The sequence below is a fragment of the Laetiporus sulphureus genome (genome assembly GCF_001632365.1).
Source record: "Laetiporus sulphureus 93-53 unplaced genomic scaffold LAESUscaffold_30, whole genome shotgun sequence".
Lineage (NCBI taxonomy): Eukaryota > Fungi > Basidiomycota > Agaricomycetes > Polyporales > Laetiporaceae > Laetiporus > Laetiporus sulphureus.
In genome coordinates this window covers 236,024-250,312 of record NW_024468539.1, presented here as the reverse complement: position 1 = coordinate 250,312, position 14,289 = coordinate 236,024, and the positions used below count along the sequence as shown (strand labels likewise).

Below are 14,289 nucleotides of genomic sequence, written 5' to 3'. Positions count from 1 at the left end.
AACTCGTGCTGGTCCCTGCTTTCATTTTCGAAAGTTCGCTATGGCGAAACAATGGGCTCATGCTGCAAAGGCAGCGCGTCCTGACGAGTTCATGACTCTGAGTGCATTGAATGTTGACCAGGAGTTTCCCACCGTAGATCTATATGGTCAATGGAACGTTTCCCAGGTGAACAGCAATAATAAGATTGTCCACAGAATCGCAAGAACGAATACGACGTGCGGATGTTTCAAGCCGAATGGGTCAGTCAAGTGGTCATTATCCACAAGGACGGAAGCTGTGCTAGGGTCCGCTTATTATATCACTACAATCATTGCATTTGCGTCCGAGTGAAACAAAGTCGTGCGTACCCTCTCTGGAGCGCGCTCTAAGCTCCCTGGATGCTGAGCAGCCTTGCCCACGCTGTCCTTGTGGTATGAGTTCTATTGCATAGCATCGATCGCGAGTCTGGGGTTCAGATACTGAATTGTGTCCTCGAACTCCCATTTCATAATCCTCACTTTGGCTGTAGGTGACGACCTTCAAGAGACATACCACGGTGATGAAAACCACTGTAACACGCCGCCTTCGTGGCAAAAAGAAAAGATGTAAGCTGAACGATGGGGCGCATTCCACAGCTCTCTTGTGCCACGGTTCATCGTAGTTACAGATTGCGAGCTGCTCAGATGGGCTTCGAGCATCTTAACCATGCAACCTTTGGAAAACGTACCATTTAGTATGCGTTTTAATGTCATGTACTGAGTCCCCGTATGTCTGGGATACCGCATATCATTGTTGATGTGTCGTAGCCTTCGAAGGTCACAAAAGCGCTGCCAATCGAGAACAATTCTACTGTCAACATCAAGCGCGGAAAGGCTTCGAGCGTACTGTAGAACAGGGCATATATTTGAATTATATAGCTCCGTTCTTGTCTATGTGACGATGGCCCCAGTAAAATAAGAGAGTCGGTTGATACCAGAATCATAATACGGATTGTGCGGTGATCTCGCCGGGGCGGCCACACAACGGTTGTGTTGACTCCGATGACGTCGAAGCAATGTCTGGTCTAGTATTTTATTTTGCATGTTAGATCAAAACGATGATGGGCGATTCACCATGGAGCGATTCGGTCTCCAGGATATCTTCACGGCCGGCGCCAACCTCATGAGTCTTCCGAAAGGGCAGAGCCCGGCGCTAAACGAGCGTGCGCGCTTGATGAGCTTTCACTGGGGATCGTCCGAGTCGGTTTCGATAACGCTTGTTTCATCTTTCATCCACGTCGCGATGCAATGCGTTAGCCTCCATGGAACAGCATCTTCTCTTGACTTGAATATGGACGTCTGATAGTTACCAGATGTCCGCCCAAATTCCAGCTGTTCGACTGTTCGAGAAATCGCCGGCTCGGGCTGATTATAACACATCACACCCTCGATCTGCCACCTGAAGCCATGGCCCAAGGGTTCGCTCCCTCTTCGCGTCGAGTGTCTGTTCTTGATGTATAACGTACACGTCATGATATCTGATTCAGGAAACAGCTACCCGAAGATGCTTGATGCAACGAAACATTTCGTATGGCTGAGTATTTCTGCATTCATAGGGAAAAGCAATGTTCAGCAACTATTGAAATGGTCATGCATGTATAGTCCCTCTCATACCTGCAACAGCTTCCCCGCTCATTAGATCCTCTGCGCCTAGATGTCATGCTTGACCAGCGATTTTCGGATAACGTCGTGCATTCAGCGCTTAATGTCAACGCTCATAGTCAAATTGTTTTCCCAATCGGAGATGTGTCATAATAGGTACGTTCATCATTCTTTTTGCCTCGTGGTGACCCTCGGCTGTCACGAGAACGACCTTGCACTTCAAAATCATTGTGTGACCTCCTCAGCTGACCCATCACCCTGTCCCGAATAATGATACGAGAGCATTGACTTTATCTGACAAGCAACAATTTCCAATCGGCGGACTACTTGCCCTCACCGCTTTGCAAATTCGTTTTCCGCCGTTCATGGATGTTTTTATTTTTGGTATATCCTCCCCTCATCATCTCTGGGAAGCACGATATGAATGGGCGCTTCATTTCAGACCTACGTTTTAGTTCAGAGCCCCAACAAGCGAGACAAAGCATTGAGAACGCGGCCCTTTGGATCCGACGTGTGGAATCTTCATAACCCGAAGCACAGTAGGGGAACTACATAGACCAGCGCGGGGGGCTTAGAACGCCGTTTTTGTTCTGACTTCCTGTGCGCCTCTCTCATTCCCGAAGTACGTTGCCCTGAAAAGTATGGCAGCGTTTTCTAGATTCGTTCGGAGTGCAGTATACCATAACTTCTGGGATCGTAAAGTGAAACACTCCCACCTGCGGCGTGAACTCCATGCTCCGCCTGGGACCGTGATCTCACCATCAGATATCTCACATTCCAAGACTTGTTCCTCTGGCGGCCTTCTGTGATGTTCGTCTCTCGACTGTCAGGGAAGTCACTCCACGTCGCGCTCGTCGCGCTCGTCGTCAGTCTCGTATTCAATGGCCTTTCCCTTCGACGGGTGCGCGGCGGACGCTTTATCGACGATAGTCACTACAGTAAGTCATGCAACGCGAAACGCATCTCTTTCGTTCGGTACATAAGGGACTGACCTCGACGTACGCAGCATATAACGGCGATGATCATCCAACGGAGCTGCCTCTGCGTGTCGATGCAGTAGGCATGACATTCGAGGACTTTGCAAAGAACCACCATTACAGCCAGACATGGCCGATAGCCTGGCATGAGTGGCAGGCTATCGACCACTTCCCGAAAGGTCACGGCTTTGTGCGCCTGGGACCTGATGGTAAAACGTTGAGCCCCCTTTGCTTTCATTATCACTGAACAGTCAATCTTTGGTTCAGCACGTATGTTTGCGGTCGCGATGTTTCATCAGATACATTGCCTAGAGATGATCCGACAAGGTCTACTCCATGGACCGAACTCGCACAGTGGGCATTGCTTGAATTTCTTGCGACAGGGAGCTCTCTGCAATGCGGACATTACCTTGGAAACTGGCGCCGAGGTCACTCATGTCTGCAGGGATTGGACGCAGGTCTATGATTACATCGTCGAGAATCAGAGGCACTGGCCGAAAGACGAAGAATAATAGCATGTAACTTCTTCTAGCTGTTTCAACTTTTTTGAATGATTTCTTGTGGGGAAAATATGCTCGTAGGATACGCAAAGCAAACCGAAGTATGAATGGGTCAGCTCCCGAAATTGAAAGATTACAAAGTGAAGCCTGACGCTACTCATGTGGAGGGTGCACTATCATGTTCGACGTGTGTTTGTGACTATCACAATCTCAAAGCGTCAGCCCGTCGATACCTCGTTCTCCATAAGTTCCAGTTTAGTGCACTGAACTGCTTTCTGCTCAAAGCCACGTATCAAGACATCCATGTCTGATTCGTTTAAGAAAATATGAAGAACATCGGGCTAGAGTTTGTATTGGACTGGGATTGGCCTCGAGCATTCGGTAACCGAACCATGTGCAAAATTACGGCAGTAACCCTGAAATGATCGACCCAGATATTGCTTTCGGCTGCAAACACAAGGATTAGGCCATCAGCATAGTGAATATCAATGTTCCAATTTCGTTTGCTTACATCAACACTGTCAATCGGTGCCATCGGTATCCTTGATGTGAACAATGTTGGATTACTGCTGAGGGGCAGCTGCATCTGGAGACAAATAGAGGTCACCTTACGTCAAAGCATGAGAGAACGTATGCATAGTACTGACAGAAGTCATTGGAATCAGACGTGTGACGCCTAGCGACGCCTGCAACGATGTGTAAGAAGTGTCGAGTGCTCGATCACGGAAGGACATGCTCTAGACGCATACTCGCCGATGTCTTCAGAGTTTGGAATGGCTACTGCGAAATGCATCAGGGCCAGCATGAAGATAATCGCAACTGAGAAAGCATTCATAATGAGAGAGAGTTAAACTGTGAGTCTCTAAGACGAGTGGCGCTGACTACCCATCACAACGAGGACATTCTTCTGATTCGTTTTCGTCAGCGCAGCATATGGGCATCCATCGCCACTTTACAACTCAAACGGGACTAGCAATCACGGTGAAACGAGATAGATACCACGCCTAGCGCCGTACCTGTCCGCTACTATCCATCTAAGTTCAAGTTGCTCAGTGCGTGATATGGTGAAACTTCTAGACGCTGGATCCGAATGATGCACGAACGTCTATAGGATGACCCTGACGTGATGGGTTAGCACAGAGGGTTAATTCGCGTACTGCCTCAGGTGACCGGACACGACTGAGGGAGGCTGAGATACGGCGGAGCTGCAAAAACATGTCATCATGTCAGTCCTATAAGGTCTTGACTTCAGTAGCATCCACTGTAGTACGATCGATTGTTGTGTGGGCAGAGATAAAGAATCGTCTTGGGAATCGAAAGGAGCATACAAGGTTCTGTTTCATCTACACCGAAGGAGAGCGCTTCATTGAACACAGGTGAATATTCTAGCGAGATGGTCAGCCATTTCGAGTACGATAGCCCGGCGCGTACAAGATCACTTTATCCTAACCGATCTGTGACAAGTCAAATGCTAGTAGGACGAAAGGGAGGTAAGTCATGGAATTTTTTGATGTATCATGGTTTCGCATACCTAGTGGCGGTTCAGAGAAGACCTGATTGAACTCGATGTTGCAGCCCTCGCACGCGACCTCGATCGTGTTGACGGTTCTGTAGCCACACTCGAAGCGGGGAGTTGGTGGCTTGAGCTGCCATCCATCCTCGAATTCCGGCAGATGCAGTCTGTCTGCATGCGTAATCCAAGCCACGGTGCCAAGCAGCGAGATTCTCTCTGGACGTGTGTTCCAGCTCATGCTCTCAATCGGCGCAGCAGGAGATGTGACATTCCAAATTTGAATCTCTGAGAGGTTTCCAGATGCCGTCCAGGTCTTATTCGGAGGCAGAAGCTCAAGATGGTCCTGAGGCGTGACCCAAGCCTCGATGATACATAGCTTGAAGATGCTAGGCTTCATGGGCCACTGGTAGAACATGGAATCCTGCGCACTCCCGACACTCAACAACAGAGGATGAGGCGCTGATTATCATCACTCACATTGTCGCTGAGTACAACATGTGCTCCAGGTGCGTAGAATGTATCTGGAGACGCCTTATTCGCCCGAACAATCTTACTTGGAAATATCGTCGCAGGGCCTATTCGTGAGAGTTGCGGTGATAAGCAATCATGCGCATCTGAAGTGTTCGCTATCTACCTTTCTTTGTGTATTTAGGCACGAAGTTGAGGCCAGGGTACTGGTCTGGCTTTCGGAGTCCTCGAACATCGTGTGGCCACACGATACTCGGAGCGTGAAAAACGAGATAGAATGAGCATATCATGAGAACTGTCGACAGGAGAAGGGCGATTGAATGAATCCATTTGCTGATTGCTTTGGTGGCCTTCGTAGGTATGTAATAGCCAGGAAGGAGAGATTCTGTGAGGGTGTCGACGTGTTCGACGTCTTCCTTCAAGTCCCGGCGCTTCATAGGTTCGTACGAGCCCATGAATATCGAAAGCTAAGTGAGGGAAGTCAACTAGGGGAGCAATATCGTGTAGAAGTCAGCGAATACGTACCCGCTGTGGTCCCGTTTGGAGCGCACGATAGCACAAAGTTCTACATCAGCATCAATTGAAAGCGTGTTGGAGTCATGGGACCGCCTAGTCTCCGCCAAGGTCGGAGCATCATCATTCAATACATCCAGTCGCTCTTATTAAGCTTGTTGTTTGCTTCCCGGTGGTCGGATAACGTGTGCTTTAGTTGAAATTGACTACAGCAAAGATAGAACACATTACAGCACCGACTGATAAGAAACTTCCATATAGCATTTGGCATTCTAACAACTCGGCGGTCACTGGCACCAGCCTCGGAAGGCTCTTCTGGAGTCGGTAACTCCATGGATTATCTTTCACCCCCCAAATCAAAGCAAAATGCGGGTGACATTTGGTTCAAAGAGTAAACAGGGTACGACGGAAAGGTTCGCTGTTGACAGCGCTTACCACATTTTCGAGTCCGCAGATGAGTCGACAGCGAGCGTGCAATCATCCCGTGATTGAACAGGTGCACATCATCAGGTCTTTCAGCAGACATATGGCGGGAAGGCGTAGCGCGAATGAGAGGGATGGGGGAACGAGAACGCCATCGTCTTGAAGCACCACACGAGTGATAAGTTATTCAATGACGTGCGCATCGCAACTTGAAGGCTTTAAAGCGACAAAGTTCCTTTGGTTTGTGCCTACATTGATGTTGTGATAGTCTTGGAGGTACGGCCTGCGAAATTTCAATCGTGCGAGAGCTCTCAGATAGTACTCACCGGGGGCATGAGCCCATGATTCCGCATGAAACATTCTGGACACATTGTAATAATAGTCCAAATAATTATGCCATGTTTTCAGTGCATACATTTTGAAATCATTTTGAATGTTTTAAAATGTTTTAAGCATCAACATTGTGGCACAATTTTGATAGCATTCATAAAGATGCAAGAACGAGACCCCAATGTTGCAGCTGACAGCATTCAAGCAATATTGTGATAACTTCCTAAATGCTTCTTGAGAGAAGATTCTAAATGATATCCATGATGGGCCATGATGTTGTCAAGATGCTCCCACTGGGTTCATTGTGATCGCATAAATTGCATTACCATATATAGTAATACACTAACCATATTAGGACATCCCTGATGCATTCAAGATGATTCCAGCTGGCACATGATGGAAAGCATTTGGCACTCATTGTAACTTCACCTTGATCACATTTATAATGTACGCTTAAGGTGCATTCAAAATGATGCCAATGTGTTGTGTAAATGCTGGCGGGAGCACAATTCTTGTCGCATTATGGTGTCTTTCTGAATAATATCACAATTATTCAACAATGATGGCACTCGAAACAATTCAAATAATTTCATAATGTTTACATCAGTAACATTATAATTACATTGTGACTGACATCACAATGTCTCTAAAATGTTCTCAGTGGAATTATGGGCTCATGCTCCCGGTGAGTATATGTTGAAATCTGTGACATGCTGCGAGCTGGTGAGAGTGCGAAAGTCATGTGCAACACAAGCGCTTCCATACCAGTGAGCGCTTGCATACTACTAAGTTCTGACTTCCTCGCCATCATGTGCTTATCCTCAGACTTCTGATTCCACCCTTTCTAGACGGATTGTCATGACCCCGGGTTTGGCTTCCATCCAACATCTGAGACATAGAGTGGCAGCTTTACCTTGATCGCTGTGGCAACATTACACCGCCCGATGTCTGCGACTCCACTAGAATCACTGCTCTCCGTCGTATTTTCTCCATCCAGGCCTGGGGAACTCTGCAAAAATGAGTACTTTTTAGAGACAAATCGCGCTTATGCTATCAATAAACGTATTGCATGCTGTGATCGGAGGTGCCTCATCATCTGTAAGAGATTATGCCGTTCCAATGACCCTTCCCGCTAGCTTTGCAACATTCGGCAGCTCCATGTGCCACATCACGCATTCTGATAGACAAAAGTAAGAGAGCAAGAGATAAAATGCTGCCAGGTCACCATTATGACAAATGAGCTGTGTGCTACCAGCAACAGGTGCAGGCTTGACACAGTGCAGTGAGGACTTAGTGGGCAAGGCTACAAGACTCCCAATGAAGGGGTCGAGTCTCTCAATGTGTCACAGTATTAAGTGGCGCCTTTCTTTTTGCACCATTAAAGTCCTCATCTGAGTGATTATTTGGATGCCAACCTTCATATTGGTCTCGCAACGTGGATACTTGGACAAACAGCACAATGCCACCGCATACATCACGGATATGACTGTGTCTACCACATGACCACCAAGCGCCCATGATTCAGCCACCCAGTCACGTGACACTGGCCACTTGCCCTATTTGGAAGTTGTCAGGTGTTGGTCACGTGACACCAGGCCACTTGCCCAGAAAGGAACTCATTGGACCATCAAGCTAGCAAGCACCCAATTCGCCACTCAAGATAGTGGCACCACTTTGCTGCCTAAACCAATAGGCAGATATCACAACAGAGGATCCCCCTACCAACCGGCATACAGTATAGCCAGGTACAGGATAGGCTAGATCTTCTCACAACCCTATCCAGATGAAGACTGATTGTCACACTCATTGTTCTGAGTTTGGACAGATCCTCTCATCTGATGTTGCAACCGTTGTGATGTGCTCTGTTGGCCATCACCCATTGGCCCCTCAACAGTGGACCCACTTACAGGCATTTATCTCATTGGATTAGATAGGATTACCTCGGCGTATCCACGGCCATTGTAGATAGTTGCTATGACGAAGTCCAGAACCATTACCGGTTCTGGCAATATATTCACATGTAGGTATCTGAGGTCTCACAGTAGCACAGTGCCAGGGGCCCTGCCCTACATGTATATAAACCCATGAGGATCTAAGGGAGAACCTTAGATTCATTATCCTATTGTATGCGGCCTAAACAGCCAATTCACCCCCTAGTTGTGAGCATAAGGCTAAGGGCCCTTTGAGCCCCTTTTCCAGACTGCATACCACTGCGCGCATCCTCAGCCTAGCCCTTGTGGCAGGCTTTTTATGTGGGATCATTTGTGCAGGTCACAAAAGCAGACTTGCCCTTAATTGAGTTAAGTGCTTTGGTGCTTTGTGACATTATAATGAATCTCCATGCACGCCCCCAGCTTCCTGCTGCTGGTGTGATTTTTTGGTCCTAAACATGACCACCTTAAATAAAACTGTTTAATTTTTGAGCCAAGCGCAGAAGACCTAGAGTTATTCGTTTGTGCTTTTTCAGCCCAAGAAATTCAGGTGTGAGGTGCACCTTTTTTGACACATCCATCATCACCTCTACCGCTGTCAGCCTACCTCAAGACTTGGTAGCAGGCACCTTCCCGTAAGCCGCTCCCTCACCAGGACAGCGCTGCAGCAACATTTGATATTGGAACCTTTGTCCCCCCACCCATATTCATTTCAATATAGGCAATATTTGCGAAAATACCACGACTTATCGCTTCTTATGTGCGAAAATACTATGAGTTATTGCTTACATAAGACCTCCAGCGTTTGCAATGACATTAAACTATTACCTATCATTTATATATCATTTGTATAGGATTGGTCACCTATAAATATATAAATAAAATATTCCAGATATCTAAAGACATGCTACTCCGAATCGACACAGTGATTGTCCACATATAAGATCTCCAAGAGCACGGCAGTCTTTGACTGTAAACTGCTGACGGAAATAGATCTTTACTTAGCAGTCCACAATAGATAATCCAATTTTTAGGGAGTTATTTTGGCACATACAATGGGATATTGGGAACCCTTTTACCCAGAAGCGGTTCTCAGAATTACTACATATTGCGCAACAATTAGTAATTTATTTGCTATGGGATGCCTAAACCACCTTTTCCCCAAAAAGTTATAAGGCTTTTTCTCCCACCCACCCTCCCTTACTTTTGTGCCCCCCAGTCTTGTTTTAACTCACTCATGCCGCATCGGTTCCAGGAGGAACCTGGCAAGGGGGAGGTAATGTAGGATACAGCGAGTATGTATGAGCTTATCTGAAGATGTGCGCATAAGAAGTGCAGCACTCAAAGATATATAGCAAGTATCGAGCGCATGTCCTATTCGAAGAGTCGAGAAGGATTCGCGAAGCAATTAGGATCACATGTCCAAAGACGAGCGTGAGCAAGTCAAGGATGATCCAAGCAGCGCCAAAGGATCACATTTTCAAATCTTCCATTTTTCAACTTTTGCCTACATAGCATGCCAACCTAAAGGGCAATCGAGATACCATTGTCAACAAGTATGAACAGCGTTGGGGAACGCATCTACTTGCATACAACAATGCAAACATGGCAGCTATTCTATATAAAATCCTAAAAAGACATAGGCAACCTTTTGGGTACAAGACATAATTTTTGAAACAGCCCTCTGACCAAGGGCATCCTATTATTTAGCAGCTTTGAGCGCCATCATGGACCTGGGCAAGTCAACCAAAACTGCACCACTATGGCAGCTATGAGCGCCAACACAATGACATCATTCATGATCAATGATCGATCAGAAAGTCTATCTCGACTCAAATCACAGATCAACCACGATCACGATCGGTCAAATCAATCAAATGACGTCATACTCAGACATGTGACTAGGGACATCATGCCACCTTCCAACGCCACATGATTACATCAGCATAGATTATATAATAAAGAAAAGATACTGGTCGAGTTTCGAACCTGATCTTCACTCGCTCAAGTGGCTTAGGGGTTAAGCCATGGCAATCTGATACGTCAGGACCCGATCATCTCACAACATAACGTGTGCGCAGGTTCGATTCCTCGATAAAACGGAATCTGCCATGTATTATGTAATAACCTACCCAATCCGCTGTAGCACAGAAGCATGAAGTCATGACTGAAGACAGAAGACCAGGATAAACTGGTATCCGGAGAATGATACCTAGGGGCCGACGCTGTGGTCAAAAACAGCATCTTTTTACAACTATTATGCATTTTGAACGACCTTGGCACGTCATTAAACTATTCACATTTTGGCAGCTTTGAGCGCCACGAATGACCAAGCGCATGTCTTTAAACTGCAAGTCCTTTTGCACACTATCTTGGGCAACAGCAGCCAATAGCACTGTCTGTGACATCAGACATCTAGGACCAAGAACTGTTAGCCTCACAAGTGCACCATTTACCTGAGCAAGTCATTAAACTGCATCACCCCTTTTTGCTGCTAGCAAAAGTCTTAGATGCCATTTACACAACACACCCTGCCATTCCACCCTGGAAGTCAGAACCTGAAGCGAGGGTACTATTTACCATAGCATTTATTCAGTTCATCCGGAGTCTGAACCTTGAAGTGGGGGTAGTGTCACAGTATTAAGTGGCGCCTTTCTTTTTGCACCATTAAAGTCCTCATCTGAGTAATTATTTGGACGCCAACCTTCATATTGATCTCGCAACGTGGATACTTGGACAAACAGCACAATGCCACCACATACATCACGGATATGACTGTGTCTACCACATGACCACCAAGCGCCCATGATTCAGCCACCCAGTCACGTGACACTGGCCACTTGCCCTATTTGGAAGTTGTCAGGTGTTGGTCACGTGACACCAGGCCACTTGCCCAGAAAGGAACTCATTGGACCATCAAGCTAGCAAGCACCCAATTCGCCACTCAAGATAGTGGCACCACTTTGCTGCCTAAACCAATAGGCAGATATCACAACAGAGGATCCCCCTACCAACCGGCATACAGTATAGCCAGGTACAGGATAGGCTAGATCTTCTCACAACCCTATCCAGATGAAGACTGATTGTCACACTCATTGTTCTGAGTTTGGACAGATCCTCTCATCTGATGTTGCAACCGTTGTGATGTGCTCTGTTGGCCATCACCCATTGGCCCCTCAACAGTGGACCCACTTACAGGCATTTATCTCATTGGATTAGATAGGATTACCTCGGCGTATCCACGGCCATTGTAGATAGTTGCTATGACGAAGTCCAGAACCATTACCGGTTCTGGCAATATATTCACATGTAGGTATCTGAGGTCTCACAGTAGCACAGTGCCAGGGGCCCTGCCCTACATGTATATAAACCCATGAGGATCTAAGGGAGAACCTTAGATTCATTATCCTATTGTATGCGGCCTAAACAGCCAATTCACCCCCTAGTTGTGAGCATAAGGCTAAGGGCCCTTTGAGCCCCTTTTCCAGACTGCATACCACTGCGCGCATCCTCAGCCTAGCCCTTGTGGCAGGCTTTTTATGTGGGATCATTTGTGCAGGTCACAAAAGCAGACTTGCCCTTAATTGGGTTAAGTGCTTTGGTGCTTTGTGACACAATGGAGAAGTCACTTATAGATTGTGGTGTAGCTACCTGATATATATACATGTGGGTAAAGACCCCCATATATCGGGTCTAGGACCTCTGGTATCTACAGCCACTGTCTACTTACATAGATGAGTAATACTACAGTATCTAACTGGCCAATGGCATATTTACTCAGTGTCGTATGATACTTTATGAATATCCTGATTGGTCAATGTCCTATCGTACGATACCTTGAGATTATATCACTGGACATTGTCCTTCCATACCCTTCTTCATATTGTGACCTTCGTAGATTACTTGGAATATATTATTTCTTCAACACCTTCTCTTAATCGAGATAATCACAGTATGTATCACATCATTGTGTGTACTATAGTTTCTATGAACTATTGACGAGTTTCATGAACAAGTCATTCCTGTGGGGTTGTTGTCATGAAGAAATGAGGAAGCAAGCGTACAAGCTTCTAGGGTTTGAAATATTTAGAAACAATTGTTTTGTTTCAAGGACAATGTTTTGCCCTATATTAATGCAGTTTAGATGGACTTGCTCAGGTCATTTAGAAACAAGTGTGTTGTTTCAAGGACAGTGTTTGCCCTGTGTTCACAATATATCTTAGATGAGTATGAGCATGGGCCACTAGAACTATGGTCATCAACAAACATCATAAGATACTATGACAAGGTATAAACCAGGCATAATAAAGTGAACTTGGCTAATCATCATGGTGATTGCCATTTGATGCAGTTTAAAGACTTGCTTCAGGTCAAGGTGCTTGCAGTTTAATGACTTGCACTAGGTCATTCATGGCGCTCAAAGCTGCCAAAAATTGAACAGTTTAACGACGTGCCAAGGTCATGTAAATGCATGATTTGTAAAAAGAGACATTTAAAGCCCTGCCACGGCCCTTCAGTATTACTCCAGATACTGGGCTTCACCAGTTGTCAAATGCTGTCGTCGGTCGTTGTCGAATTCACACATTCTTGTCGTGCCCCCATGGATGCTTTCACTGTGCCATGGGGGCGGTGAAGTACCAAGTTCGAAACTCGACCAGTATATGTTCTTTATTACATAATCTTGCAAAGTCACGTGCTATAGGGCGCTCAAAACTGCCCAGGTTCAAATGCTTTTTAGAAACAAGAGTTTTGTTTCAGGGACTATGCTTGTCCTTACTTCACTAAAGTATTTAGAAACAGGAATTTGTTTCAGGGACAGTATCTGCCCTATTTGTCACAGTATATTTCACAGTATACTATGCAAATGGATATTCGATCGAGTGAAGATTTGATATGCAAGATTTGATCGAATATTATGGCAAGTCAAGTGTCATGCACTTCTTCAGATTTGATAGCTCCACAATCTGGGTTGGCTTTATTTGGTTTCTAATCATTTCAAGGAAAACAGTGGTTCTTTGTGATGTAAGAACTAGTATGAATGCAATCTTGGTTGGCTATCACTATGCTCAGTTGGATTGTTTTCTGCTTGCCTTCGCAGTATCCTATACTAATTTTCTGATTTAGAAATATTATTGTCAAGTGAATAACGAGCTTGCTGCGACAGTGGAGTTTGTCAACAACAGTCTACATCATCATGAACTAAATATGGGTGACTGCCATAAATGTGATGCAGTTTAATTGTCATGCTCAGGACTAAATGTTGCATCAATCAATGTTATAAGCTTTTAAAGGGTCTATGCAGTCTGTCAAGATGCTAGCCGAGCCTTGAAAGATACTCGCATTACCATGGATATCTGATGACTAGTCAGATACTCGCATGAAAAGACTAGTGTGTTCACTTGTCTACATGGTAAGCTTGATGTGCTTAATAGCACACCCCCTAATCTATGATTGGGTTGGGGCTTGTGAGGAGCACCTCCTAATCTATGATTGGGTGTTTCCTTTCCCTATAGATATATATCTATATTTTCTTCATATCACCCCCACATTTCACAAGTCGGGTCCATTGTTGGGAGACCGTGTGGAATGTACAGCATAATGGTCGTGTGGTAGAGGAACAGAAGGGTGGGAGGGAGGGAAAAGAAAAAATAATAGTTTAATGACATTTCAGTCATTGGGTGTACATATCTATTGTGTAGATTGATGTCTAATGAATGTACAACAATTTACCATCCAAATGGTGTCAATACTTGGTTGCATATTGTGTGAACAATCCAGTTTCAAGTGTCAAGCACCTGCATGGACCATTCTATGTGACCATAATCTGATGAATAAATTTTCAAGGATTTTATACAAGGATAATGTACGTATACAAAATCAATATGTATGAGGGTAGTGTCGACGTCAGACTGTGTCTGGAGGATCAAATGGAGGAATAAATGTATATTTGTGTGTTCCCAATAAGGTACTAATCAACAAATATGTGTATTTATATAGTGCCTATACAGGCGCAA

General features: G+C 45.5%; 2 protein-coding genes across 3 annotated transcripts; one reads left to right on the top strand and one right to left on the bottom strand.

Annotated features, from left to right (window-relative positions):
• Window positions 1-40: 40 nt before the first annotated feature.
• Window positions 41-1,321, top strand: LAESUDRAFT_715327 (uncharacterized protein; the record flags this gene model as incomplete). The annotated part of the gene is made up of 4 exons (XM_040907141.1): window positions 41-166; window positions 196-285; window positions 510-585; window positions 1,068-1,321. 4 exons carry the CDS (start codon window positions 41-43, stop codon window positions 1,319-1,321), a joined length of 546 nt encoding a protein of 181 aa, XP_040762513.1.
• A 1,134-nt stretch (window positions 1,322-2,455) lies between these two features.
• Window positions 2,456-5,705, bottom strand: LAESUDRAFT_283178 (uncharacterized protein; the record flags this gene model as incomplete). 2 transcript variants are annotated; one of them, XM_040901825.1, is made up of 5 exons in its annotated part: window positions 5,604-5,696; window positions 5,245-5,545; window positions 5,088-5,185; window positions 4,629-5,031; window positions 2,456-2,553 (listed from the first exon to the last, which is right to left on the bottom strand). In XM_040901825.1, the coding sequence occupies exons 2-5, from the start codon at window positions 5,531-5,533 to the stop codon at window positions 2,456-2,458; spliced, it is 888 nt and encodes a 295-aa protein (XP_040762512.1). In that variant the 5' UTR covers window positions 5,534-5,545; window positions 5,604-5,696. The 2 variants fall into 2 exon arrangements, with proteins under 2 accessions (XP_040762512.1, XP_040762511.1); XM_040901824.1 differs by lacking the exon at window positions 2,456-2,553 and adding an exon at window positions 4,367-4,568 and having other exon boundaries at window positions 5,604-5,705.
• Between the last annotated feature and the right edge of the window lie 8,584 nt (window positions 5,706-14,289).